The 25,046-nt window shown below is 43.6% G+C and overlaps 2 protein-coding genes across 7 annotated transcripts in view; one reads left to right on the plus strand and one right to left on the minus strand.

Annotated features, from left to right (window-relative positions):
* Positions 1–345: 345 nt before the first annotated feature.
* zgc:92429 (uncharacterized protein LOC445063 homolog) lies at positions 346–9,290 on the plus strand. Its single transcript, XM_035408788.1, has 11 exons — positions 346–652; positions 2,293–2,342; positions 2,749–2,805; positions 3,487–3,641; positions 4,005–4,108; positions 4,802–4,854; positions 5,655–5,725; positions 6,369–6,471; positions 7,036–7,155; positions 7,631–7,693; positions 8,105–9,290. The coding sequence occupies exons 1-11, from the start codon at positions 589–591 to the stop codon at positions 8,363–8,365; spliced, it is 1,101 nt and encodes a 366-aa protein (XP_035264679.1). The 5' UTR covers positions 346–588; the 3' UTR covers positions 8,366–9,290.
* A 924-nt stretch (positions 9,291–10,214) lies between these two features.
* Positions 10,215–25,046, minus strand: part of si:dkey-172j4.3 (diacylglycerol kinase delta) — a 68,903-nt gene continuing 54,071 nt past the window's right edge. For all 6 annotated transcript variants that reach the window (XM_035408783.1, XM_035408782.1, XM_035408784.1 and 3 more), the window contains 13 exons: positions 24,574–24,672; positions 23,844–23,931; positions 22,933–23,040; positions 21,423–21,519; positions 19,616–19,723; positions 16,887–17,000; positions 16,562–16,696; positions 15,660–15,823; positions 15,320–15,434; positions 13,595–13,684; positions 13,040–13,156; positions 12,758–12,869; positions 10,215–12,298 (listed from right to left, as the gene is read on the minus strand). In XM_035408783.1, coding sequence (XP_035264674.1) covers positions 12,243–12,298; positions 12,758–12,869; positions 13,040–13,156; positions 13,595–13,684; positions 15,320–15,434; positions 15,660–15,823; positions 16,562–16,696; positions 16,887–17,000; positions 19,616–19,723; positions 21,423–21,519; positions 22,933–23,040; positions 23,844–23,931; positions 24,574–24,672 — 1,403 coding nt within the window. In that variant the 3' untranslated portion in view covers positions 10,215–12,242. The remainder of the gene's footprint in view (positions 12,299–12,757; positions 12,870–13,039; positions 13,157–13,594; positions 13,685–15,319; positions 15,435–15,659; positions 15,824–16,561; positions 16,697–16,886; positions 17,001–19,615; positions 19,724–21,422; positions 21,520–22,932; positions 23,041–23,843; positions 23,932–24,573; positions 24,673–25,046) is intronic.

Here is a 25,046-nt window from a genome sequence, read left to right on the forward strand (position 1 = left end):
TCTGATACTCAGTACTCTGGCGGTATCCCCATGTGTATGCCAGTATATGGCTATTTGCCATTATTGGATTATTTTGTGTAGTACCTCCTCCCTATACGTCCCATATGCTATATCTAAGTAACTTTAGCACAGATGCTGTCCTCCAGCACTGATCCTAGATCAGTTATAATAAGCTGTATTAAATAATTGCTGGGACTGGTGTAAGGGTGGAGCAGATTCTGTGTCATTTTTCAGACACAGAATGTAGCTTTAGTGCTGTCCTTAACCAAGTTGTGGTTAAAAGGAATGTCAGGCCCTCAAGATAAGCTCTGACAGCTGTGCAGAGAGAGGCTATTTATATGCTTCATTGAGTGGTGCTTTGTGGATCCCCCCTGTCTCTCCCACTCCTCTTTACTACGTCAGATAGAGTTGCTCCTTCTGGACGTTTCTTCTACTCTCTCTCTGAGTGACAGAAAGTTCTGGGAAAGTTAGAAGGTGGTGCCAGTCTCTAAATAAGGGTCCGCTCTCTAGGGAAGAGGCGAGAAACAGGGGAAGAGCTTCTACAAGCGAGAAAGCGGAGGGAACGTCCTTGCTTGCGACAGGCTCAACATGGCTCTGCTGTGTTACAACAAGGGCTGCGGGAACAAATTTGACGAGGCCAAGAACTCTGATGGTAAGACTTCTACTTCTACTTTCTCCTCCGTCTGTAACGAATCACGAAAAGCAACGGTTGCTGCGGGAATGACAGATGCGATTAATTGAAACTGGAGAATGTGGTTAACCCTGCTGTCTAGCTGCCATGTTAAATTGCGCTGTGGTTGCATCACAGTTGGTTCTGAGAGTAGGTGCAGTGCTCTGAACGAGTGCCGCTGGTAGCAGAGAGGTTTGAGCACATGGCAGAGTGGGCCCCGTTTCTGCATTCTCTCCCGGTTTGGCGTGGAGCACTTTAGATTATTAGCGATAAATAATTGAACGGCTTTCCTAGAATCGCTGGGCCTGCCACAGTAGCCCCTGCTGGGACTAGCCTGCAGACGTGTGCGGGCAGGTGTCCACTGTAACAGGTGTGTGCTCAGCTGTAGCGGCAGCAGGGCTAGGGTCATTTTAATAGGAATTAAGCTGTCATATCATACAATTCATATTAAATGAAGAGTAGCACTCAAAGCTTTGGGATTGAGGCTGGCTTGATGTTTTTCATTTTAAATGTGTGTAATGCCACTCGCTACATTTGATAATTTCAATTGCTAGTCACACAAGCCAAAGACAAAATCTCTTACTGGATTACTTGTTTGTGGTTTCTAGTATACTATCAATATTTTGTTATAGTGAACACTTTTCTTTTAAATGTATACAGTAAACAACCCAACAAAAAAACCTGTGAGTACATTGTTGCATTAAATTAAAGAAGCATCATACATAGCTGTAAATGTTCAAATATTCATAACACTATCTGACAGAATGGTTTAAAATAGATGAGTGAAAATCAAAATGTGCTATTCATTGCTACGTTGAAAAAATAATATTTACTTATATTTACTTATTGCTAAGAATTACATGGCTCCTATCGTATGCCAAGACATTTGTTTTTCTATTTTTAAGGAGTGAACTCTGTCTGAGGAAAAAATAGTTTCCATTTGAATATGAAAGAGGCCCGAACATGTTCAGTGTGAATTATGGGAATGGTGTTTTCAGAGAAGGTCGCACAAATTTGCAATGAACTAAAATAAAAAATCTGAAATAAAATCATAGAACTGGAACAGATTAGTTTTCGGAAATGAAACTGAAGGAAATTCATATGCTGGAGGAAGTTTAGTGGAACTAATCCCAAGTCTGAAGAGCTGGGAATGCGATTGAACGTCTGGTTGTGTTCGCGCAGTGTGGTAAAAACAGGGACGCAGCATGGATCGTGTGCTGTGTGTGTTGGAAGCCATGATGGAGAAGCTGAATATCTGAGGAGTGGGGGAGTGTCAAGTGACAAGGGACAGGAGGGGTAAACGCAGCTTCTTCCCCTGCAACTGCCACCTTTTGTCTTGAGTGGCATTTCCCCATCCCCCGCTGTGAGGAGGGCAGGGCTTTGGGGGTTCTCCTTAATGATTGGCTGATTGGAGCACAGCATTTACTCTGGCTGTTTGGAAAGAAAAGGTAGACGAGGTCGAAGAGACTAATTTTAGGGAGTCACACGCACACATCTGGTGACCTTACTCTGTCCCTGTCCCTCTCTTTCTCCCACATCTCTCCTCTCCTCTCCTGTCCTTTCTCCCTCTCCTCCGGCGCCTCCTTTTCTATTAACCTTTTTTGTCTCTCTTGTTCCCGCAGGGGTCTGTCTGTATCACCCTGGGGTGCCGATCTTCCACGATGCGCTGAAGGTGTGTGAGAATCTTACTACACCCTGGACGCTCAAACCCACAAACCCATAACCTCATACACACACACGGACGCGCAAACCCACAACCACACACAAATGCCCAACACCACAAACCCATAACCACACATGAATGCACAACCCCACAAATCCATTACCTCACCGGAACACACAAATGCACAAACCCAAAACCCCACATGAACACACAAACCCACAAACCCATAACCACACATGAACACACAAACACACAAACCTCACACAAATGATAATTGGCAAAAGCTCGAATGTATACAATACTTATAAGAAAAGAGAGTCCTGATTATTGTCACAGGCTAACCTTCCACACATGCATGCGCGCACACACCCTATTGATTATTTAGCCAATGCTAATCAATATCTGTGTCCTCCAGGGTTGGTCATGCTGCAAGAAGAGGACCACAGACTTCTCAGAATTTCTCTCAATCCAGGTAACCAAGAGTTACCATTTGCTAAAGTACCACATCAGTGTACGATAGCTCCCAGAAATAATGCGGTGCAATGGGTTAAGTCTTTTGCTTCATTTTTTAATGTGTTACCATGGCACCGTTTTGCCAGAGGCTTTCTATCACGAGGGAGATGGCGTTACTTTCTGACTCACTTATGGAGGTCTGGCTGGCATATTAAACTTGTTGAGATCCATGTTACAGGTACATCTTTTGAGTCAGTGATACAGATTCACCCCTCTTAATACAAAGTCTAGAAACAGTGCCAGCTCGCATAGTATCTTTGTTACAATACATAGTCGCAAAGCATGAAATGTCTTCTTAAATTCAGTGGAGTGATCCTCTCAACCTGTAGAGCTACAGGAACTGCTGGTATTTGTTCTTATTTGTACTCAGCGCTTGATTGAACGATTGAAAGTTGATTGCACGCTTAACTCACTGGACCTGATTTCTTGGGCCTGAATGGGTTTGCTGCTTTTATCGTGAAAACAATAACCAGCAGGCTCTCCATGACTGGGGTGAGGATCATTGATTTGCCCATTCGCGGCACAGTAAAATCTCCATTTACATGCAGGTTTTCCCATAATGCTTTGTGAGCAGACTATTGACCTTTGACCCCCATGTTTCCCCCGCCCTCTGCGTCTCTCTGGGCCTCGCTCACGCCAGGGCTGCACCCGGGGTCGGCATAGCAACAAGAAGCCCGAGGAGCCCTTGCGCCCGGAGGTGACTTCAGAGAAGGGGGACGTGCAGTCTCACGGGGGGCAGGAGATCATCTACCGGGGCCCCAAATCTGCCGAGGCCCTGGAGAAGGAGAGGCCCAGGTACTGTGTGTGTGCGTGCGTGTGTGTCTGAGTGAGTGAGTGAGTGACCGAGAGTGGGTTTACATGTGTGTGTACAGTATGTGTGTGTCTGTCTAAAAAAGAATGTCTGCATGTATGTGTGTGTTTTTGTGTGTGTGTCTAAGAGAGGGAATGTCTGCCCATACAGGCATGTGTTTGTGTGAATTTGTGCGTGTCTGTCTTTGAGAGAGAATGTCTACCTGTTCGTGTGTGTGTTTGCATTCATTCATGTTGGTGTAAAAGTGTTTGTGTGATTGGTGAGAGTGATAGTATTTACCTTTGCCACACCATGTGAGAGAGGTGGAGGTGGCGTGCACTCTGACGGTGTTGTCTCCCTGTGTGCAGCCCAGATGAGCCCAAGTCCAAGCTTCCGGTGAAGGTGTCCCCCTCGCTGGCCCAGGTGCTGGAGAAGCTGGATATCAGCAACAAGGAGGAGGAGAAGAAGAAAGGTGAAGACCTGCTGACTGACTATACCTCCATCAAACAATATATTTCACACTCTCTACCTCCAACAAACAATATATACCACAGTCTTTTATATTTCATTATATTTTATACTCTTTACCTGCATTAAACATTATATTCCAGACTGTCTACCTTGAAATATTGTTCTGTACCTCAAACAAATATATTCCACATTCTTTGCATTTACCACACATTATAGTACTGTACCTGCACAAAATATCTCATTACGCACTCTGTACCTCCATAAATTGTAGCATTTCGTGCTGACACTCTCTCCCCACCTCTTTAGACACATTGCTGCAGTCCAGCAGCACATTGTCCATTATCCGACACCTCCCCACACACTAAACACGGCTTTGTGATCCGCCCACATTATCTCTGCCGACGGCGCATCTGGACCGTGAAAATGGTGCATGGGACTGAACAGCGTGCTTGCATGACCTCACTGAGTGAGGTCATTGACCAGTCCTCTCACGTAGCAGTAATTCCTCAGCACTGAGCCTGCCGCTCTAGAGCTCTATGAGAAGAGACATCCTGTTATCAGTATCTCATGATCCGTGGGCCATAATCTCACACTACTGTAACCCTGACAAGGCCGACGCTTTAACGTGTCACAAGTCTGCCCAATTCCAGGGTAACGCTTTCTCACCCCCTGACCTACGTGTCTCCCCCTGTAGAGAGTCAAGCTGTCATGCCAGGAACAAGGTGCAAGAACGCAGGGTGCAAAACGGTAGGTGTGCGCAGTTATGTGTGTGAATTTGCATTTTGTGTTGTGTGTGTCCCAGTAAGGCAGCTTCAAAGTGTTTTAAATCTTTTTATTTTTTATTTGTGGGGTCACTTAATGTCAAATTCCAAACAATCTTTTGATTTCCCCAGCACAGCCCTGAGCAAAGCCAGATTCCAGCTTATTTGTAAACTGGAAGTATATAACTGGTCCTTGAGCAGCCTGAGAAAATCATTACTTATTTATCCGCCGGCATGTCTAAAAATCACTTTGAGCTCAGCGGTAATTAGTGTGTCTTTGACCAGATAGAACCTTTTAAAGGCTTTCAGTAGGAGTATCGATTTATCTCCCTCTGCTGGCCACCAGAGTGATTGCATTGCCTGTGTTTTGCCTACGATGCAGTTTTGAAGCAGCCTGTAAAACTTGTGAAAGGACTGTGTATACGAATCAGGAACAACCTGGTCCCTTACAGCACCTGTGGGCATCACTGACCTGGGTCAGATGCATATTTGAAATTCATTAACACTTCAGATGCTGGAAAAATGAGAAAACACTCCTACAGATTCCTGGCCATTTTCAGCAAGACCTCTTAATAATTGAAATCTACAATCATTTGGAAGAAGAATTTTATTCTGAAATATCAGTAATCTGCAGAAATTTTCCTGATGAGTAGTTGATCCAGGTCTGGCCACCTTGTTGTGTTCTCCCCATTAAAGAGCTTGTTTTGGGCCTCAGGTTTATCGCTGTTGTGCCTCTTTGTGAGATGGATAGCTCAATCTGTGGCTGTGTGTTACCTTTGACCTCAGATGTACCAGGGCGCTGAGACGGACCTGGAGACCTGTACCTACCACCCGGGGGCTCCCGTATTTCACGAAGGGTGAGCTCACCACCTCCAGCTCTCCTTTCCCCTGCTCCCTCCCTTCCTCCTCCTTCCCCTCCCTCTCTCTCCCCTTCCTGCTTTCCCTTCCTCCTCCTTCATTCTGCAGCTGAAAAGCCAATAGCTTTATTTTTCCGTTAGGATTTGCACTTTAAATAATGGTCAGGCCTGCAGAAATCCAGACACCAATGGCACAAACTCAAAACATGCAGTAGTACATACAATAAAAAGGTGCACTGTATTTAGACAGGTGTGAAACATGGCAGTATTAGGCAAAAAAAAACCCTGTGGTGCAAAACCAATAAAACATGTAACTGTAAAAATATGTGATATGTGCACTGGAATGAAATGTCAAGATCCAGTAATGTAATACTGGTGTGAAAGCAATGGCTCTATAATAGTGGTAGGGTTTAAACACAGAGGCAGTGTTTAAATGCAGTGGCAGCTGCATCCTGCGTTTCCCTCCACATTTAAAGCGAATAAACATGGCGGTTTTAATGTGAGACTGACATACGCCACCAGGCTTTTTCTCAAAAGCTCTGCTCTGTGAATTACGGAAGATAAACAAACTGAAGGGCCCTTGAGCTCCAGTAGGAGTGTAGAATGTGTCACGGCACTTTTCTGACATACATAAACCTTTCAGATATAAGTACTGGAACTGCTGCCACATACAAACCCTGGACTTCAATGCCTTCCTGGACCAGAAAGGCTGCACCACGGGCAAACATCGCTGGATCCCCAAGCAGGTATGACCGCCGCGCACCCGCGCATGCCTGTGCGCCCCAGTCCACTGCCACGCACACCTGCAGCTCGGCCAGGTGTTGAGAAATGGGCCCTGTCGCATGTTCCAAGGAGCACAGGCCAGGGTCAGATGACATGCATCACTGTTACTGACTACACGTCTGGTCACCTGACCTCATAGAGCAGACAGTGTTGTTTTAGAACTTTACCTGGTGTGCCACATCCAGTCTAATGCTATGGGTTACAGGAAGGATTTGATGAAACTGTAAACTTTTTAAAGCTTGGACTACCACATCATATTTGCATGTTTCAGGGAGCTGTGATGTTTAAATGAAAACTCTCATGCATGGGGTAGCCTACCCCATAGAGCTGTTAGCTTCTGTTCTCATCTTGAAATAAATAACCATTTAATACCCATAAACCAGGGGAGGGGAGTTAACTGCTTTGATCAGTGTGTTCAGTTAGAGCTGTAGATTACACAGTCGCAGTGACTCTCCAGGACCAGGGCTGTGGGTCCCTGCTCTTGTTGTATGGAATGATGCTGAACTCAATGCCCTCACTGACTTCAGGACAAGAAGAACGTGGCCTGCAGGCACGACTGGCACCAGACTGGCACGCAGGTGGTAGTCACAGTCTACGCCAAGAACTCCATCCCCGAGCATTCATATGTGGAGACCAATCGCACTGTGGTGAGTGACATCATCAATGACATCATCAGTGACACACGGGTCACTCTCTGTATGGCGCACATGCTCGTCGTTATTCTCAGCTGACCTCTGACTGGTGCCATGGTGATATTCAGGTTCGCTCTGTGAGCCCATTACATTTTTCATTTTATGCATTTATCAGACTCCATGATTGTCAACTTAAAAAAAAAAACACAATTTACTGAAGGGTTATACCTCAATCGCCCTGCTTAGGGTACAAGGTAGTGGCCCACCTGAGAAATGAACCAAATTCTATAGCTGTTACTGTAATATACTAGGTTACTGCCCTGTCGAAGGACTGATCTGAGATCTGTCTTCCTTGGAAAGGGTCGTGGCACCAGTGTGGATAGGCCACATGTGCTGTGAGATGCTTTGTGTGAGTTTGTGTGAGTTGCACTCTCTTGTGAAACCGTCTCAGTTGTTCTCCTTTTCTCTCTTTCCTCTATATTGCTTGTAGCTGACGACACACATCCAGTTTGACAACAACAAGGTTTTCCACAGAGACTTCCATCTCTGGGGGGTAAGTCTTCATCCCTAAACCTCGCTCTCCCCTTCTCTCTACCTCCTTGTAACCATGAAAGAACGACAGTAATCATTCTTCCAGCCCCTCAACTAAAACTAAAAGAGATTTCCTGTAAAGGTACCCAGGCTCTGGTGTAGCCTTCAAGATAAGATCAGGGCTACAGAAACTGTTCAATCCATTAGAACTCATCTAAGGACCAATTTCCTTAAACTTTTTGTAGCCTCGTCAATTTTTCCTCTTTGCCTCCCAAAATTTGTCTTGTTTAGTCATTTTAGTTTTTACAGTCATTAATTTCTGCCTGGCTAGATTTTTATGAACTTTTCATTCATTTCGTTGTAACGCGTGTCCTGGAGACCTGGTCCGAGTGATCTTTTTCACTTGTCCGCCCCCCTCCCTCCCTCCCCTCAGGTGGTGGACGTGGCCCAGAGCTCCGTGACCATGGTGCCGTCCAAGGTGGAGGTGGTCCTGCGGAAGGCCGACGCCGTGGCGTGGGGGCGGCTGGAGGACCCCCGCTTCAAGGCGGAGCCGCAGCCCGAGGCCCAGGAGGACGACGCCGTGGGAACAGAGGAGACGAGGCCCGACTGGGACATTTCCGACGACGACATCAGCGAATCCGACGAGGAGGAGGACCTCCCACCCCCCACCAGTGAAACCACTCCTCCCCAGTAGGGGGCAGTCTCCTTAACAGCCAGACTATTAGGTATTCTTATTGAAATTATCATTTAAACTTCAAATAGTCATTTATTGTGATCATGTGCATCTACACATAGCTAGATGTACCGCCAAGGTTCCCCCCTTTTTTGTTTATTTACTCACATATTAAAATTGCCAGAGAATTTTGCTGCAGCAGGACAAAATGTTGTATTCGAGGACAGAATGCTTTGTCACACTTTGTACCAACTCCCAGAGAATATCACAGAAAAACCTCAGAGATATGAATGCAGTCATTTGGAAAATGTTTGTAACTTTAAAAGTGGGGTAAAATACTGCAGTCATAACAATCAAATTCTTCATTAGAATTATTCTTACTTTGCAGTAGCCATATTTTTTAATAGGCTACTCCTCCTTTTTTTATTTTGGCCCTTTTTATGTCAGACACTCTTGATGTTCACATACTGAGGCCTATTTTTTTTTAGCAACGGTGCTTAGACATGCCCTTTTATCTAATGCACTGCCATCAGTTTTATTCAGTGATGTGTGGCTTGTTTCCTTTTAATCTTCATATCAGTGACAAGGAGCTTCATAATGAGTCCTTGTCTAGGCTGCTTTTGGTTTCATGTCCATTCAGTTGACCACAAGTCAAATGAATGGATATGGTTCACACCTCTGAGATTCTGCTGTATATGATCCAGATTGTTAGCAGGTATGACTTAGTGCAGACTATGGCTTGAAGTTCAAGTGCTACAACAAACACCAGAGCTGTGAAAATCACTGTTTTGGTATGATGTGAAGTCTAGACATTAATGCCCATGTGCATAAATGGCAAGAAATGTTTTCCTGTCTTAGGTTGCTTATTAAGTCTTAGGTTAAGCCAACATGCAATATAACTTTTTTGTTGTTGTTATATGTTATTTCTTATTACTGTTAAATAAAATGTTTTGGTTTTCTTATCAAAAAAAAAAAAAAAAAGAGACAAATTGCCATGCTGTCATCACGATTTTTTTTTTTTTCACGCGCGATGCGTTTAAATTTTTTTTTTTGCCAAGCTTTGCTCTCACATAATCTTGGGTACTATTACCTGATGCTGTTCCCAATTGGCATTGGAAATTCAAGCCACTGATCTATTATATAATGTTGGGTGTAACTAAGTGTGACCTGACTTTCCAGAAACTTAAGACAGAGAGGGGCAGAGGTCAAGACTAATTTGCAGGCTCTCTAATGAGGAACAGACCTACTTAGCGCTAGCTCTTGTCATGTTGAATGGTGTCACAAGATGGTGCTATTGGAGCTTGAACCGTGATGGAGAGAAGTGCCTTCGCCTCTGGCTGGTGCTGTCTGTACAGGTACACATAGGTGATTTAGATTAATTTTCTGTTACCCCAAATTTCACGGGGTAGCCGGCTGCTTACCTGCCAAACGTGCACTTGAATGAGAAACGTGTCCCCAAAGAAGAAACCAGAATGTTTAAACAAACAGAAGTCCGTCTTGTCACGTCTACAGAGACCTTAACGGCAGCCATTTAGAGAGAGAATATAGGGCATGCAACCATTTTAATAACCAGACCGAAAGCATAACTAATTTAGGCAACTACCAGCACCATAGAACATCACCTCAGATGTGCAGCCCTGTAAGACAATTTTGAATAATGGAATTGCACACTTGATTCAGACACACCCATAACAAACAATCTCCTCCCTTAATTTCACAAGTGAGTGCATTTATATTCACATCATCATCTATATCTGATTGGACTGGTCATATTGAAAAAAAACTTTCCAGTACTTACTGTCAAATCCTGTAAAATCCATTGAAACTTAACAATAGCAATTATATGCCACACACACACATAGCCACACAATTCAAACAGCAATGATAATACTTTATTTTTGCTTCATGTTGATGTTAACACTCCTGGGAATATGCTCTAGATTAGTAGCCAGGGAGAGGTACGTGGACCTTCTTGGTAATAAATTTAGGTAACTGACAGATGGCACCATGTATAAATAAAATGAATTTCACCGACTACAGTAAACAAATCTTCCAAGATGAATAATCACGCATGATAAATTAAATGTCTCCCATACCCTTCAAACTTATTTGCAAAAATGCTTAAATGCTTTATGGCTCTGGTATCTAGTATGGTACAATCTATTAGTCCTTAGGCGAAATGAATTTACTTCAGTGGTCCTGACAGCACGCTCCCCCAAAGGGATGAATTTCTGTTGTGCTCTATTGACACAACTCACATTGGTCAATAACTGGGGTTATGAGCAAAAGTAAAAAGAAGCATTATTCCCCCCCCCCCCCCTCCACCCACCCAACTGAGCAAATACCACTTACAACAGCTTTGATTGAATTTCACAAAATGATTTTTTTTTCTTCAAACATTGGACCTCAATTTACTTCACAATACAGCTTAAAATGACGAATATTATCATTTAATACTTTTTAAACAAACTCGTGCCACATAAAATCCTGGAGAGCTGCGGCGGCAGCCATCTTTCTCATTCTGAAGGGAACGTCGTTGCTCGGAACATATTTTACAGACATAATCGGTTATTTTTTGAAAGCAGCGTTGGGTTTCACTGTCCCTTTGGCTCATGACCATTACATCATTACTTTTATTTTTTTTTAATTCCCCCCTCCCCCCCTCCCCAACTTATTCTGTATATTGTTCATCATACATCTTGACTACACAGGATTCTGGGTAGCCACATCAAAATTCTATATTCACAAAATAAATACTGGTACATTACATAAATATTACTTTATCAATGCTGTTGGCAAAATTCAAATTATTGACAACTATGCATGATTCATCAAAACCACCATTAAATAAAAATTAAACAAACCTGAATAGTTAAACATCTGTGTACAGCGTTGGCATTTCAACATTCATTTATTTTGTACTAAATATCATTTGTTGATTCGACATAAATATGTGAGGTTGCCGTAACGTAAACAACTCAGAAGTTTTACAACCCACACTTTTAAGTCCGTGTTTCAGGTTTAAAGTGCAAGGCAATATAATCTTCTCTGAAATGTATGACGCACATTCTTCCAACATCTTAAACTGCTGCACTCAGTACAAACTTGGCACAAACATAACTACAGCTTTGAGAAAATAAAGCGCAAACTGTCACACAACTGTTAGTTATACAAGAACACCACATTGGCTATCGAAAGAAGAGTTTTCACACGCGCGCGCGCACACACACACACACACACACACACAGCAAGTGTGGAAGGCATGCAGGACACTGGCATAGAGGCATTAATATGTAACTGGCCATTTTTCACATATAATATGGGTCTAATTTAGCCACAACTGCATTCCTAAAGAAGTTCTTTTATACAGACATTTATACTGCCTCTCTTAGAAGGTCCCTACGCCAATGGAGAGAGACAGCCATTTTGTTTTTGTTCATTGTTTGTTCTTGTGGCAACGGTGGTGGGTAGGCCAAAGCGGACTTTCACCTTTAGATCTGTAAGTCTAGGTTTCACAAGAAAAAAAAAATACTACTTAAGTTGGCTGGCAAAGCCAAGAAAAATAAAATCGAAGGAAAGGAATAAAAAGATGAAAGTGTTCCAGGCAAGCGTGTGGCATTATTCAGGGACGGGAAGCTTGGCTCAGACAAAGCCCTCCTTTCACAACAGGCAGTTTTGACTTGATGGCGTTTGACACCTTTGCAGGCAGGAAGAGTTAACAGAAGATTCACGATTCGGACGCAAAGCCGCCGTCTGCGCCATCTTCCCGCCAGACCTTTTGAAGTGGGAAGGGCGGCCATGTTGCTCCAGTAGATCCACCCAGCCTAAGGGAAGACCACGCCCCCAACTCTCCACCCCTCTCTCCAGGGTGGGGGCTCAGCACTCCGCCCTCATGCACTCAATTCCCAGCGGTATCTGCTGCATCACATGACCCTCCTTTGATATCCCAGGTTCCTGAGGGGGACAGAAAAAATGATGACTCACAACTGCGCAAGGGAGAAGGCACTAAGTACTGATAACAGGACAGCAATAATGGGAAAGAAAATTACTTGTTAAAATCAAAACTTTTTCACTAAATTGTATTAAAATGGAAAATATAATTTCCCCATTTTTAGCATACATAGCTCATTTCCTGTGTTGTATATTTTATGCAGCCTTTTTATTATCATTTTTATTATGGGAGCCAATATTTCTGGACCTGCCCATATAGAAATTCAATCCAATATGACATGAAGACTAAGACAAGCTAGCAGCTGTTTTAGCTCCCGTACGCCATTTTAAAAACTTGAAACTTAAGTTGTTTGAGCTGGGTTTTCCCACGGTGGCAGAATACACCTCTCTGCCGCTCTAAACCGAGGAATCTATTGGACGTCCTCGAACAGGCTCCCAGCATCAGGCCGACAGGCGCTTTACCTGACAGGGAGCTGTTGGACTTCTGCTTGTGCAGCTTCTCTCTGTCCTTCTTCGTTTTGGGGATGATCTTCAGCTTCATGCTGCTGCTCTTGCTGCTGGTCCTGGGCGTGTCCTGGCGGAGGGGAGAGACAGAGAGGTGAGCAACGGCGTACTCTTCCTCCAGCCCGCAATAAAGCGACGCTCATTTCACACACGCTTGGATGCATGTGAAGACGCACACATACACATATACTTGCACAAGCACGCACCCACATTACAGACACAGGACACACGTGAGCTCACCTCCTCTGCGCAGTGCATGCTGGGACAGATCCAGTGAATGTCTGTCAGTTTCTGCAGCTCAGTGTTCAGGCTGCTGAGGGTAGAAAGTAGAGCTTCCTCCTCAGGAGGGTCCAGTTTCTAAAGGGGAGTAACCATAGACTGTATAAAAATAATAGGGAGTAACACACACACATTACACATACTCATGTACTCATACACACAGACTTCACGCTCATTTTATTAGCAGCACCCTCAGCAAGTGAGGAGTTGATATTACTGCCGCCCTGGCCCTGACTGACTCACTATAGGAGCAGAGCGTGCCTAGCAGGGGCTGACAAAGCAGGAACCCCGTGCTACTGATGTGAAGTAGTGCTCATTGCAACAGAAACAATCACATCACATGACCCCTTTGTCCAATCAGAGAGGGAGAGAGCAGGATGAGTAAGGGAGAGGGAGATGGAGGGCTGAGAGCTAAATTGAAAGAGGGAGTATGAGAGGAGAAAGATTGTGGGAGAAAGAAAGAAAGTACAAAAGAAAGAAAGAAAAGAAGAAGAAAGAAAGAGAAGCTCATTGTACCAGTAGCTTCCCATCCAGAAGCATCTGGGTCTCCAGGTGCAGGACTTTGGAGCTGTTGACAATTTCCACAGCGGTTGAGCGGCTGATGAACTGCAGGCACAAGGGAAAAGGCACAAATTTGAACATGTCATGAAGTGCACTCACATACATTCAGCTTCAGGAGAATTCTTAACATTCATACATTGCAAGCACTAGATTTCCTTTATGTTCTGCAAGTGAGAAAATAAAGGCGCCAGCCCTAACAGATAAAAGCCTTAATGTTCACTCCTTTTTACATATACAGACAGCTGAGCTGAAGGCAATGTATCTTCTTCCAGTAAAAATGCACGTTTTTTACATTTGGTACACTGCTAATATAGGCCTGCCATCTGCCTAAATCAAAGCAAATTGCCTGCTTTGAGCAATATTTGCCCATGAATAAAAACACTTTCCAAGAGCACACACTCGATTATAGCATCTGTCTGAAAGGTTTCAGGGAGAAAAAATACACAGGTATATATAAACACAGACATACACACAAACACACACACACACGACACACACACACACATGTTTGTATTGCTATACTTGTGAGGACTTCCCATTGACTTGCATTCATTCCGTAACCTCTAACCCTAACCCTAACCCCAACCACTACATGCCTAACCTTAACCCTAACCTTAACCTAATTGTAACCCTAACCCTAACCCTAAGTCCTAACCCTAAAACAGCCTCTTGAACTTGTGGGGACCAGCAAAAGGTCCCCACCTTGCGTAGTTTTCCTCATCTTTTCCTCATCTTTCTAACATTTCTAACACAAAGATAGTAAAACATGCCCTCACACTCACACTCACACACACACACTCACACACACACACACACACACACACACACACACACACACACACAGCGTTTAAGCTGCAATTTCCCTCCCTTCTCTGTGGGCGGTCCTCTCAGGGCGCTGTTGCGTAAGGGGCTTGAAATCAGCAGCGCGCGCGTGGAGACACCCACCGCCCCCACACCCGCTCCCCCCCCCCCCCCCCACCTCCGCAGCGCATGGTGCGCGGCCCTCGCAGCTAAGCAACACCGCGCAAACCGCGTGAACCCAGCCACCACTTCTGCCGCTCCCGACAAAAAGTCAGAACTGAGCGGGGAGAGTGGGAGGACGTCAGGAGCGGAGCGGAGCGGAGGAGGACGTACGGAGGGAGGGAGGGAGGGAGGGAGGGAAAGCTCACAGGTGTATAATGCTAACACACTCCTTTACAGAAACAGGACGTAGATTCACACTCCCATCTGCACGAGGCTGCTCATGTCTGTGGGAACCAGAGCGCACCAGACCAACGCCAGGGTTGCCACCCAACGCTGGGCCTACCGGTAAAAATGGCTGTGGTTTGGCATCACAAAATCTGGCATTCCTTTTGACATGTTAAACAAAAAAACAAAAAACAAAACCCTAAAGCTAACATATTTATCCAACTGGCGAACCAAGCAAAACCGCATTTCTCAGGCGGCAGCTCCCGTAAATGGCTGTTCAACCAGAAGTCACGGTGATAATGGTTAGAATAAATAACTTGAATTGCAATTAGCCGAAAGCAATCTGATGACATGGCTAATTAATGTTTAGCAAAAATAAAAAACAGAATAAACCAATGTCTACTTTATAAATGACCATGGATCTACAGGGGAAAATATACTGTTCATAATTGTCAGTGGGGTTTCTGGGTAATGTAGTCTGAAAAAGCACACCTCGGGGCTGGAGGGCTTGCTGGGGAAGGCCTCACTCAGGACCAGGGCGCTGGCATTGACTGCATGGGCCAGCTCCTGCTCCACCACCTTGTGTGTCTTCGCTGCCTCCCTGATCCTGCACACAACAGCAAGATCTACAAGTCAGCAATAACCCACCTTTATGTGATCCGTGTTAATGCCAACCAATGGCATCATAGCCCTGCAGGTGCACTACAGATCAGATTTTCATAAATAACACACATTTTGTCTTGTCAGCCAGTTTGACTGTGCAATAGTTCTGGTGTTAAGGCTCACGTTGGCCTTAGGGTGGGGTCAGGTGAGAGACCCCAGGTACTGGTACCTGCTGATGAGTGTGTCGGCCACCAGGCCCAGCTGCTGCACCTGGGCGCACTCTTCCTCCGTCAGGTACTCCATGGACTGCTGGGAGTTGAGGCGGGGCCGGGAGGAGCGGTAGCCGTCGCACTTCCTCTTGTCCTCCCATGACTTCAGCGTGCTCTCGAACGCCTGCGGGCGAAACAGGCGCGGCTCGCGTGAAACAGGGACCAATCGGCTGCGTCGGACACTCCCTCTCAATTGGCGAGTGCTCAGTGTTCTGGCACAAAATGGCTGGTGTGTGTGTGTGTGTGCTGCACCTTGGTAGTCCTCCACCCTTTTCTGCGTAAACCCGTTTGATATCATAAGATTAAATGATAATTACATAAATGTAATCCATTATTATAAACGCAGGGAAAATGTACGACAATTAAAATATATTGGTTTCAATGGGCCTCCTGTCCTGCAGAGCCGGTCTGTGTGCTGGTTTTTGTTCCAACCAATCAGTTTTGTTCCAACCCTCAGTTTTAGTTTTATGACAGCTCTATAAAATATGCTGGTTCACTGCAGTCCTTGAGCACAGTAAAATCTTTAGGGTACACCTGCAGTACGCAGTTGTAGCTGGTGCTTATACAAGTGTCAGATCAAGATATGACTGAGCAAATAAAATATTTAAGAGCAGAAGTTGGCACAAACACCTGAAACAGATCGGCCCTTGTTTAGCACTGATGTAGAGAATACCAATGTTCACCCAACACGGCTGTGACATAGTAAGCAGTATTACATTCCTAAATCATTACAATAGCTTTGTGACATACTATGTGGCTATACTCAATCTGTCCATACAGACAGCACCTGCTGGGATCCCCTGTCTCTCTGTACCCATTCCCCCGTTTCGCCTGCGCTGATCTGAGCATGCTCAGTACTGACCCGGTCTCTGGTGAGCATCTGGGCCCGGTTCTTGTGGACGATCTTGACCATTCCCGGCGGCTGGATCCAGGCCTCGCCGTCTACCTGCACAGGCACACCCTCCTCTCCTAGGATGGTGATCTTCACCTGCCGACACTGTGAAACACGGGCACAGGAGACAAGGTTGAGTAAGGAAATGCTGAATTTGAGCACATACGTGTACATATGAGTATTTTGTGTATATGTGTATATTTGTGTGTGTATCAGCATGCGTGTATGTCTGTGTGCATGTGTTTGTGCATGCGTGTGTTTATACGTGCATGCGTGTGTGAGGTGTGTTTCTGACCTGCGCGATGCGGTGGTGCTGCAGGTTGATGACACGTGACATCGCCATCTGCATGCTGCCGAACACCGCCACCACCTCCAGCTTCTTGTCGTCAAAAGAGGGCGCCCCAAAATTCTGGGAGACAAAGGGCCACTGTAAAGCACTCGCATGCACAGACCGAACCCACAGACCCTGAGAGCACTGCATTCAAAAGCTGCGTGGATTAGAGTCATGTGATCTGAGTGTTTGTGGATTAGGGTCATGTGATCTGAGTGTTTGTGGATTAGAGTCATGTGATCTGAGTGTTTGTGGATTAGAGTCATGTGATCTGAGTGTTTGTGGATTAAGGTCATGTGATCTGAGTGTTTGTGGATTAGAGTCATGTGATCTGAGTGTTTGTGGATTAGAGTCATGTGATCTGAGTGTCTGCAAACTCCTGCTTGGGGAGGGTGTCCTTTAAGCATCACATCATTCGGTTTATCCTTGGTTGTCCTTGCTAATAAAAGCCTGGCAGGGGTGAATGAGTAGGGTGTAGGAGTGTCCAGCGCACCGGCTGGTCCTGTGGTACACGTAGGAGTCGGTCTCTCTGCGTTCGCTCAATATTCAAGTCCTTGAAGCCATGATGATGTAATAATGCTCAACCTAGCCATGTTAAATAAGTGGACCTATTTAGGCCATCCAAAGCTTTGATTTAAAAAAATACCGTATGGTGTCACAGTACTTGCAGACAAATACAAGTACAAATGAAAGATACATTTTATGACATGATTTTGAAAATTAGTTAATACTTGGGTAGCAATTACAGGTGGGATTTCTCGATGAATGGTTTTTTTTATACTCATGAAGAATGGAATAAAGTCTGCACACAGAGAAACAAGAAACATAGAGAAAATAATCTACCGGCATGAATTATTTGTACATTCATCCCCTGACCAAAAATTTTCTTGGTGCTCATTTTCAAGTCTTAGTTAGAAATGTGCTACCCAGTAGAGGGAACTTACGAAACTGAATAATTTATGTTGGAAATCATGTGAGTCACTTCAGTTTAGGTAGGGGCTAATTCCCAGTTGGTTACATATGAGGTGGCAGTGTGGTATTTAAAGTTCGATTCCCAGGAAGGACACTGTTGTTGTATCCTTGAGCAACAAACCTAACCTGCATTGCTAAATACCCGCAATGTAATACAGCAGCAAATTTAGGATTGCTATTATAAGGTGGTTGGACACTCATCCAAGTTATTTCAGTTTTTTATTTTAATGAATTTTGATGATCTTGTTATCATTACTTTGAGAAAAGAACACGCTACTTGAAATCAGTTTGAACAACAACACTAACAACTCCACAGTAAAAAAATTAGGCCTGCATTTTTTTATTTGCCTCATTTCCATCAGTAAGTTGTTATGGTCAATTACATTTTAGTTTCATTTCAAGTTCCTTTGCACCTTATCTTTGCTCCTTCTTCTCTCTAGATTTTATTTCATTTCTTAAAGCTGGTTTCTATTAAGATTTTAATCTCATGGTGGGCAGTCTGGGCACTGAATGACTTTTAATCTCATCGGGGGAAGCTGTGCTGTGGAAGGGATCTTTAGAAGATTACATTTTTCATACATTTTCATTTTAATGTGAAATTAAGAGATGTCTTGATATCTGTGCATGATTGCAGATTACACATAAAACAAACATTCTCATTTATCTGAGCTTGAAGTCACTAGCAGCATACAATAATTGAGTATGACTTGCACTTCTAATAATTTAGCAAAAATAAATGAGTATTCAGCAAGCAAGTTCTACTATTTAAATGACAAAATTTTGCAATTATTTCCTGCAGACAATTTTCATCACATAAAATTGCTGGCGTAATCACTTGATCTGCTTAATCAAGTATCAAATTGGCAAGTTTGCCATTGTTGTGGTAAGCATTCATAAGGGTCGGCATTAAGTTTTTCTTGACTATACATGATTGTCAGTGATTTCCTGTTCACTTCAAACTGCTCAGTTAATGCAGAGAGGTTTCTAGTTAGGGTCTTTTGAATAAGGAGATAAGCTTTTACAATTTTATATTTTATGAATCTCATATCTGAAAAGAAAACACTCTGTTGTTTATGATGTTCGCTTCTAAGTTAACTATGCTTGTGAAAGCATAGTTAACTTAGATTTTAATGCATCCTTCCTGACTGGGCTCAACATGAGCACAGTGGGCTTAACTGGAACATCGGAAGAGATTTTTATTGTTTGTAGCATTTAAGCCCACCTGAGATAAAAGATTTTTTTGCAAGAATGTACATATGTATAAACCTTTAGTAAAACCCTTACATTAAAATACATTTATGTTCTCCAGTCAAAATTAAGCCAATTGTGTTTTCACTGTGACATGAGGTGTAGCAGGGGCATAGCTAGGAATTCTGCCCCCCCCCCTTTTTAATAAAACTAAATTATTTTTTTTTTTTAGCTCTGGGCCCTCCAAGCTGTGGGCCCCTAGAATCGTCACCACCTTTCACCCCACTAGGGATTATGACATCTATAATATTGCTATAATATTGCTAGTTCCACCAACTCCAGTAAGGTCTGCTTAGTATCTAGCCAAAAGCAGGGACTAAATATAGTTTCTGGAACAAGGTATGAAGCGGTTCCATTGCTAATGTAAAGGTTAACTGCACCTGGGACGTCAGTTTAGGATATAGTACAGTATGGTGTGGCACAACTGTCAGATCTATCTAGGAATAAAAGGTTCACGGGTTCGTCTGACTTACGTTGTCTTCCTTGGTTCCGCCCCAGAAGTTTATGCCCCCGGCGTAGCTGGGGATGTTGAGAACAGCCAGGCCTTGGAGGCTGGGCAGGGACATCGGCACACCATCGCACTGTGAAGACATGCACACGCACGCACGCACGCATACACACACACACACACACAAACACATGCACACACACACACACACACACACATGCGCGCGCACACACACACACACACATATATTATTCTCATGGCTTTATGACAGATGTGGCACAGGGTGACCATATAATATGATGGTTTGGGAGGTGGGCTTGTAACTTGCATTTTTTTCACATAAAGAGGTGTGAAAGGCTTACTCAGGACTGTATTTAAGGGAAGTCCATTTAGCATTTTGAGGCCCCTAGCTCCTCACCCAGGGCTGGGTGCAAGCCCCAATATTAAGTTTCTAGCAACAGGTTCCATGTCTTGAGAAAGAACCAAGATTGAGCACCTGAAAAACAGGTTCCATCATGTCTTGGGGAACACCCAAGACTGAGTTCCTGAAAAGCAGATTCCAAGTCTTGAAGAAGACTCAAGATTGAGTTTATGAAAAGCAGATTCCAAGACCTGAGGAAGCCCTAAATTATGTAAAGATAAAATACTGGACCTCGCAAGAAAAAGCATGAAGGAGTGTAGTGGAGGGGCCCGGAGTTATGAGGTACACATATACTGCTCAGCACCAAGGTGTATGTACTAGACTTTGGGTATTTAGTCCACTGAAAATTCCATGAATCATGTCTAACCAACAACTAAAATAAATGAGAAAAATTTTCACATACAATTTTCTTAAATGAAAGACACAATTACTAAATGTTTGGTATACTGAGCTAAATATTTCAAGCAAGAAAAGGCAAATTTTCTGGGTAAAATATTTTGGTTAAATGTGGGGGAAATGCATGGAAAAATGATGACAAGTTGCCCTAAATGAGCATGACTACTAAGCTAATGAATAACAAATAATGCCTGCTCATTTAAACAGATGTATCATGGGTAGCCCAATAACAGGACAACACTTGAAGTAGCTTAACAACCAGGGGAACCTTTAAGTAAAAACTAGCATTTTTGAGTTCAAGTATCAAGAGTGCTGAATCAGGGTTCCTCTGTCCATATTTTGACCATGGTAGATTTATGAATTTCAGCAACTCATGGAGAGTACTGCAAGTACAAGTACTTATTGCTCATTAAAAAAAACCCAACACATTTTGTTGCCGTGAGTCTTCAGGGTGATGTTAAATGCAGCAGCTCGCATTCACACTTGCTAGCAAAAGCAACCGACAGAACTGCAAGTGGTGATTAGACAGCATCTTCTCAGCTGTGAACCAACTAGGTGCATTAAATGAAATTAGACAACAATTATAACACGCTGCAGCCCGGAATAAATCTCAGTGGGGAAACACAAATTAAAAGATGAAATCATTAAAACATTCCCTCTGCATCAGGGGCATCCAACCCTGGGCCTGTGGATCTCCCTGTCGGTCTCTGTTGTTACTGAACACTCAATTGACCAATTAAAGCAGTTGATTGCACAAGCAAACTCACCTTGGCTGCTTTCTGGGATCTGAAATGGTTGCTGATGTTAAGGAGGACACAATAACACCCTTGCAGTTTTTTTAGGGCCAGATTAGGGGAACCCTGCTATGTATAGTTAACCCCTGTAAACAAACATGTGCATAGGGACCCAAACGTACAGTCAGAATCAGGTTCTACTTAGTCTTAAGCCAAGCGAGGCTAAGGAGAACACATGAACACACAAGTGCGTGTGCACTTGGCTTTAGGGCATACTGTACCTCCAGCTGCACCCTCTGCTCCAGGTTTTTATAGGTCTTCTGGACCAGCTCCTTGGTCCCCAGCACTCCGTACCACATCATGTTCTTAGTGCGACTGCTGTGGAGCACAGAAGTCCACCAATCAGCAAACTCTAATCTGCATCCCTGGCGGACCTGGATCTAATGCTTTGGTTAATGATACCCTTTAACCACCACTAAATTACCAGCAGATTAGTAACACTTTTAAAAGACTATATCACTGTTTTCACACAGTTTGACAAAATATTCTACGAAATTATTTTTTCTATATGATTTTATGCTTTTGTTAGTAACTTGTTTTCTTGAAACTCCTCAGAGATCTCCAGGACTATTTACCAAGTTCTCCCAGCACCTAAACAGTTAAACTGTTTCAAAAACCATTTGACCCAAGTCCGATCCCAGGCTGACACGCTTGTGGCATCACCAAAAGAAAATGGCAGACAGATGGAACTCTCATCCGCAGTTAGCAAATCAACAAACACATAGTACCATTCACTGACACCATACTGCAACCAGCAAAAATGCAGGATTATTCACGGACACAACACCACAGCCGGCAAAAAGGTTATGTCACCGCTCACATCACAAGCGCGTTTTAAAATATATGTATTTTGACTTAAATTTAATTTAAGCAACCCCCGCATTGGCATGGCAACACAACTAACAGGACCTTGTTCAAGACTCAATGACGGTGTCATGACAACGTGGGAGCTATTTGTACTCCATTCCAGCCTTGAGGATTTGAGGATTGCTTTCTCCAGGCAAATTTCCCTTTATCTTCACCATTTTATTTTCACCTTTTAAAAGGGGTTATACGATCAATCTAGAATGAAAGAAAATGTCGCACAGCGTTTCTTCGCCAATTGGTCTGACTAGACTTTTCCCTTTAAATAAAAAATATCCACTCTTACAACACTCAGCCTCATTTTAGAGCCAGCCTCATTTTATCACCAATTTTTTCCTTGCTTCCTGCCAGACATTCCCAGTACGGTATCATATAATTCTTGCTGTGTCATATTCATCAAATTCACTAAGGGATTTATTCAGATTCATATTATCTTGCTTGTATTGCCCATCTGTGACAGCAAAGCTTCAGCGCTTGTCCTTAACCCTGATTCACAATTAAACAGAAGAACGTCTTAAGAGTTTAATTCTTCCGAGATACATTTTGGCATGTTCAGAAGTCACAAAAATAAACCTGCCTAATTGTGTTCGTAAAGAACGTTACACTAGCATTTTGGCTTCAGGACAAATGCGGACTGAATCCCGGTAATTTGCATGTCGCTGCAACAAATACTTTATTACTCACAGCCAACCAAGAAGGCTATACATCTGCTAAATTTAGATACATTAGTGCTCTGATACACAAGATACACAGCTGGGCTGAGTTGAGAGCAATGACAGAACAGTATAAGGCACCTTACAGCAGCTTTCACACATTTTCTCGTAATACAAAGCCAAAGGAAGTCTGTGAGTCACAGACAGGAAGTACCTGCACTTCTTGGGGTTCTCGTCTCTCTTGTTGTTGAACTCCAGGGAGATTTTTGCGTCCAGTCCGATCCCAAAGTAGTTGTTCATAACACATTTCTCTGAGCACTGTCTGTAGGTAGAGATAATACAGGGTCGTGTAAATGCGAGCCTTCACCTGCCACAAAAAATATCACAAGTGAATGTGTCGAGGAACGCATCAACGGCATATTTAACGCAGACGTGCTGGCACACGTTTGTATTCTTTTATTTGCACCTCAATACCAGTGGGGGAATGTTTCGTCTGGAGGACACTTAATTTCCATTTGCAAATGTAGCCAGGGTGGAGTTCAGTTTCATATTTTGGCATTTCGGCTTTATCAGACAAGGGCGATTGCTGTGGAAGACTGCAAATGAGTGCATGCGGAATGTGTGAGAGAAGGAAGTGGCACTGTGGACAATGTTCAACATATTTACAATGCAACCTGCAAGATTGTTTAAATATTGGGTGTGAGTGTGGATGCTGAGGGACGGGAACTGTGAAAAAGCAACAGTCAGTTTGCGGTTGATCTGTGACTTTGTTTAGAATCAGTCGCTTGTGTTTTTTATGAGAACGCTGAATCATGCTCTGGTCCTACGGCCAGTGCACTGACCAGCACTGACACAGTCAGTTCTGATAAGGAACCATGACGAAGCAAAGTCATAGGTGAAGATTTGTGCCTCTTGCAGCGAACAACTGAGGCTTCATGAACCCTGAAATGGGTGGAGCTCAGGATGCCTCATCACTGACCTAAACCAATAAAGGTATTTTGAGTCTTCTGAGAGGCCCACACTAATCAGTGACTGACAAAGCAACGGTAATCAGGGGGATCTGCCCAACACAATGCCATTCAGCCGAATGGTTCTGAGCATCAGAACAATGATGGGGAGTCTTACACAGAATCCTCACTGAAGACTATGGAGCTGAAGCTCTCTGATTTCTCCAGGACAATGGAGGAGGAGGTGGGGCTCACTGTTCCCCGGCCTGTACGTCACGAGAAAAGACAACATGAAGGAATTATGGGTAACGGCACAGCATGGTCATATACAACAAGGGTCAGGGGCAAGGAGTAGACTGTGGAGAGTACTGTCTCATGTAATGAATATAACTCTAATCTAATGAAGACCTTTCCAGGTTGAAACACTGATGCGCAATTACATTTGTCTGGGTACATTTAATACAATGAGATGCTGGTATTCTCATTCTCTTCAATAGAATTACTGGTTAAAAAAATATAACAAACCAACCACTTGCAATTTTTTCAGTCTATTACCAGATTTTTTAAATGAAGGGATTCTTGACAGAAATTAAATTTAGCTATTTTTATTTAGAAATGAAAACATAAGCTCTTTCACTCAAAAATGCAGTTAGTGCAGAGCCAATTTCTCTCATGTGGCTCAACCTCCTTGAGCCAGTTCAGCTAACAAGCGCAATTGTATTGAAAGCATAGCCAATCAGAGTCTATTTGCCGGCCGATCAGAACCTTTTCAGCTTGATTTCAGTTTGTTCTTTTTATCAAGTGGCTGCGAGAGAAGAAGCAGTCTTTAAATCATAAAGCCTGCGGTAAATCTGAGAGGTTACGGGTTTTAGGCGGTTTCTGTTTGCGTTCGCGCAGGGGTCACTCACGTGGGTCGGCCTCCTTCAGCTCCTCGCTGTTCTCCCGTTTTATGGAGGAGGAAGAGGGCATTCGCTGCACCTGCGAGTGCCGGTTCTGCTCGTCCACCACTGATCGCAGAAACGAGGCAGAGATGGCAAGCAACGGCAGATGAAAGACAAAGTTGCAAAGGAACGTTTTGGTTTGTGCAAATTATTGCTACGCAGAAGCTCGTGTTAAAGCGTTGACTAGCCTGGGATTCCACAGAAGCCTATTTGGCTAAATCATTATTATGATAGTCCGCAGAAGTATTATGCCAAACCAGAGTAAACACATTAACAGCATGGTCTAATGCTACTGTATTCATAACAACATTTGTGTGTATAACTATTCATCACTTGGTTAGAATTTGTTGGCAATAAATATTATAATAGCAGCTCTGCAGACAATGGGTGAGAGTCATTATTGTTTTATTGTGGTCATTTTTGCAACTGTCATTTGTTTA

This window comes from Anguilla anguilla, chromosome 3 (genome assembly GCF_013347855.1).
Source record: "Anguilla anguilla isolate fAngAng1 chromosome 3, fAngAng1.pri, whole genome shotgun sequence".
In the NCBI taxonomy this organism is placed as follows: Eukaryota; Metazoa; Chordata; class Actinopteri; order Anguilliformes; family Anguillidae; genus Anguilla; species Anguilla anguilla.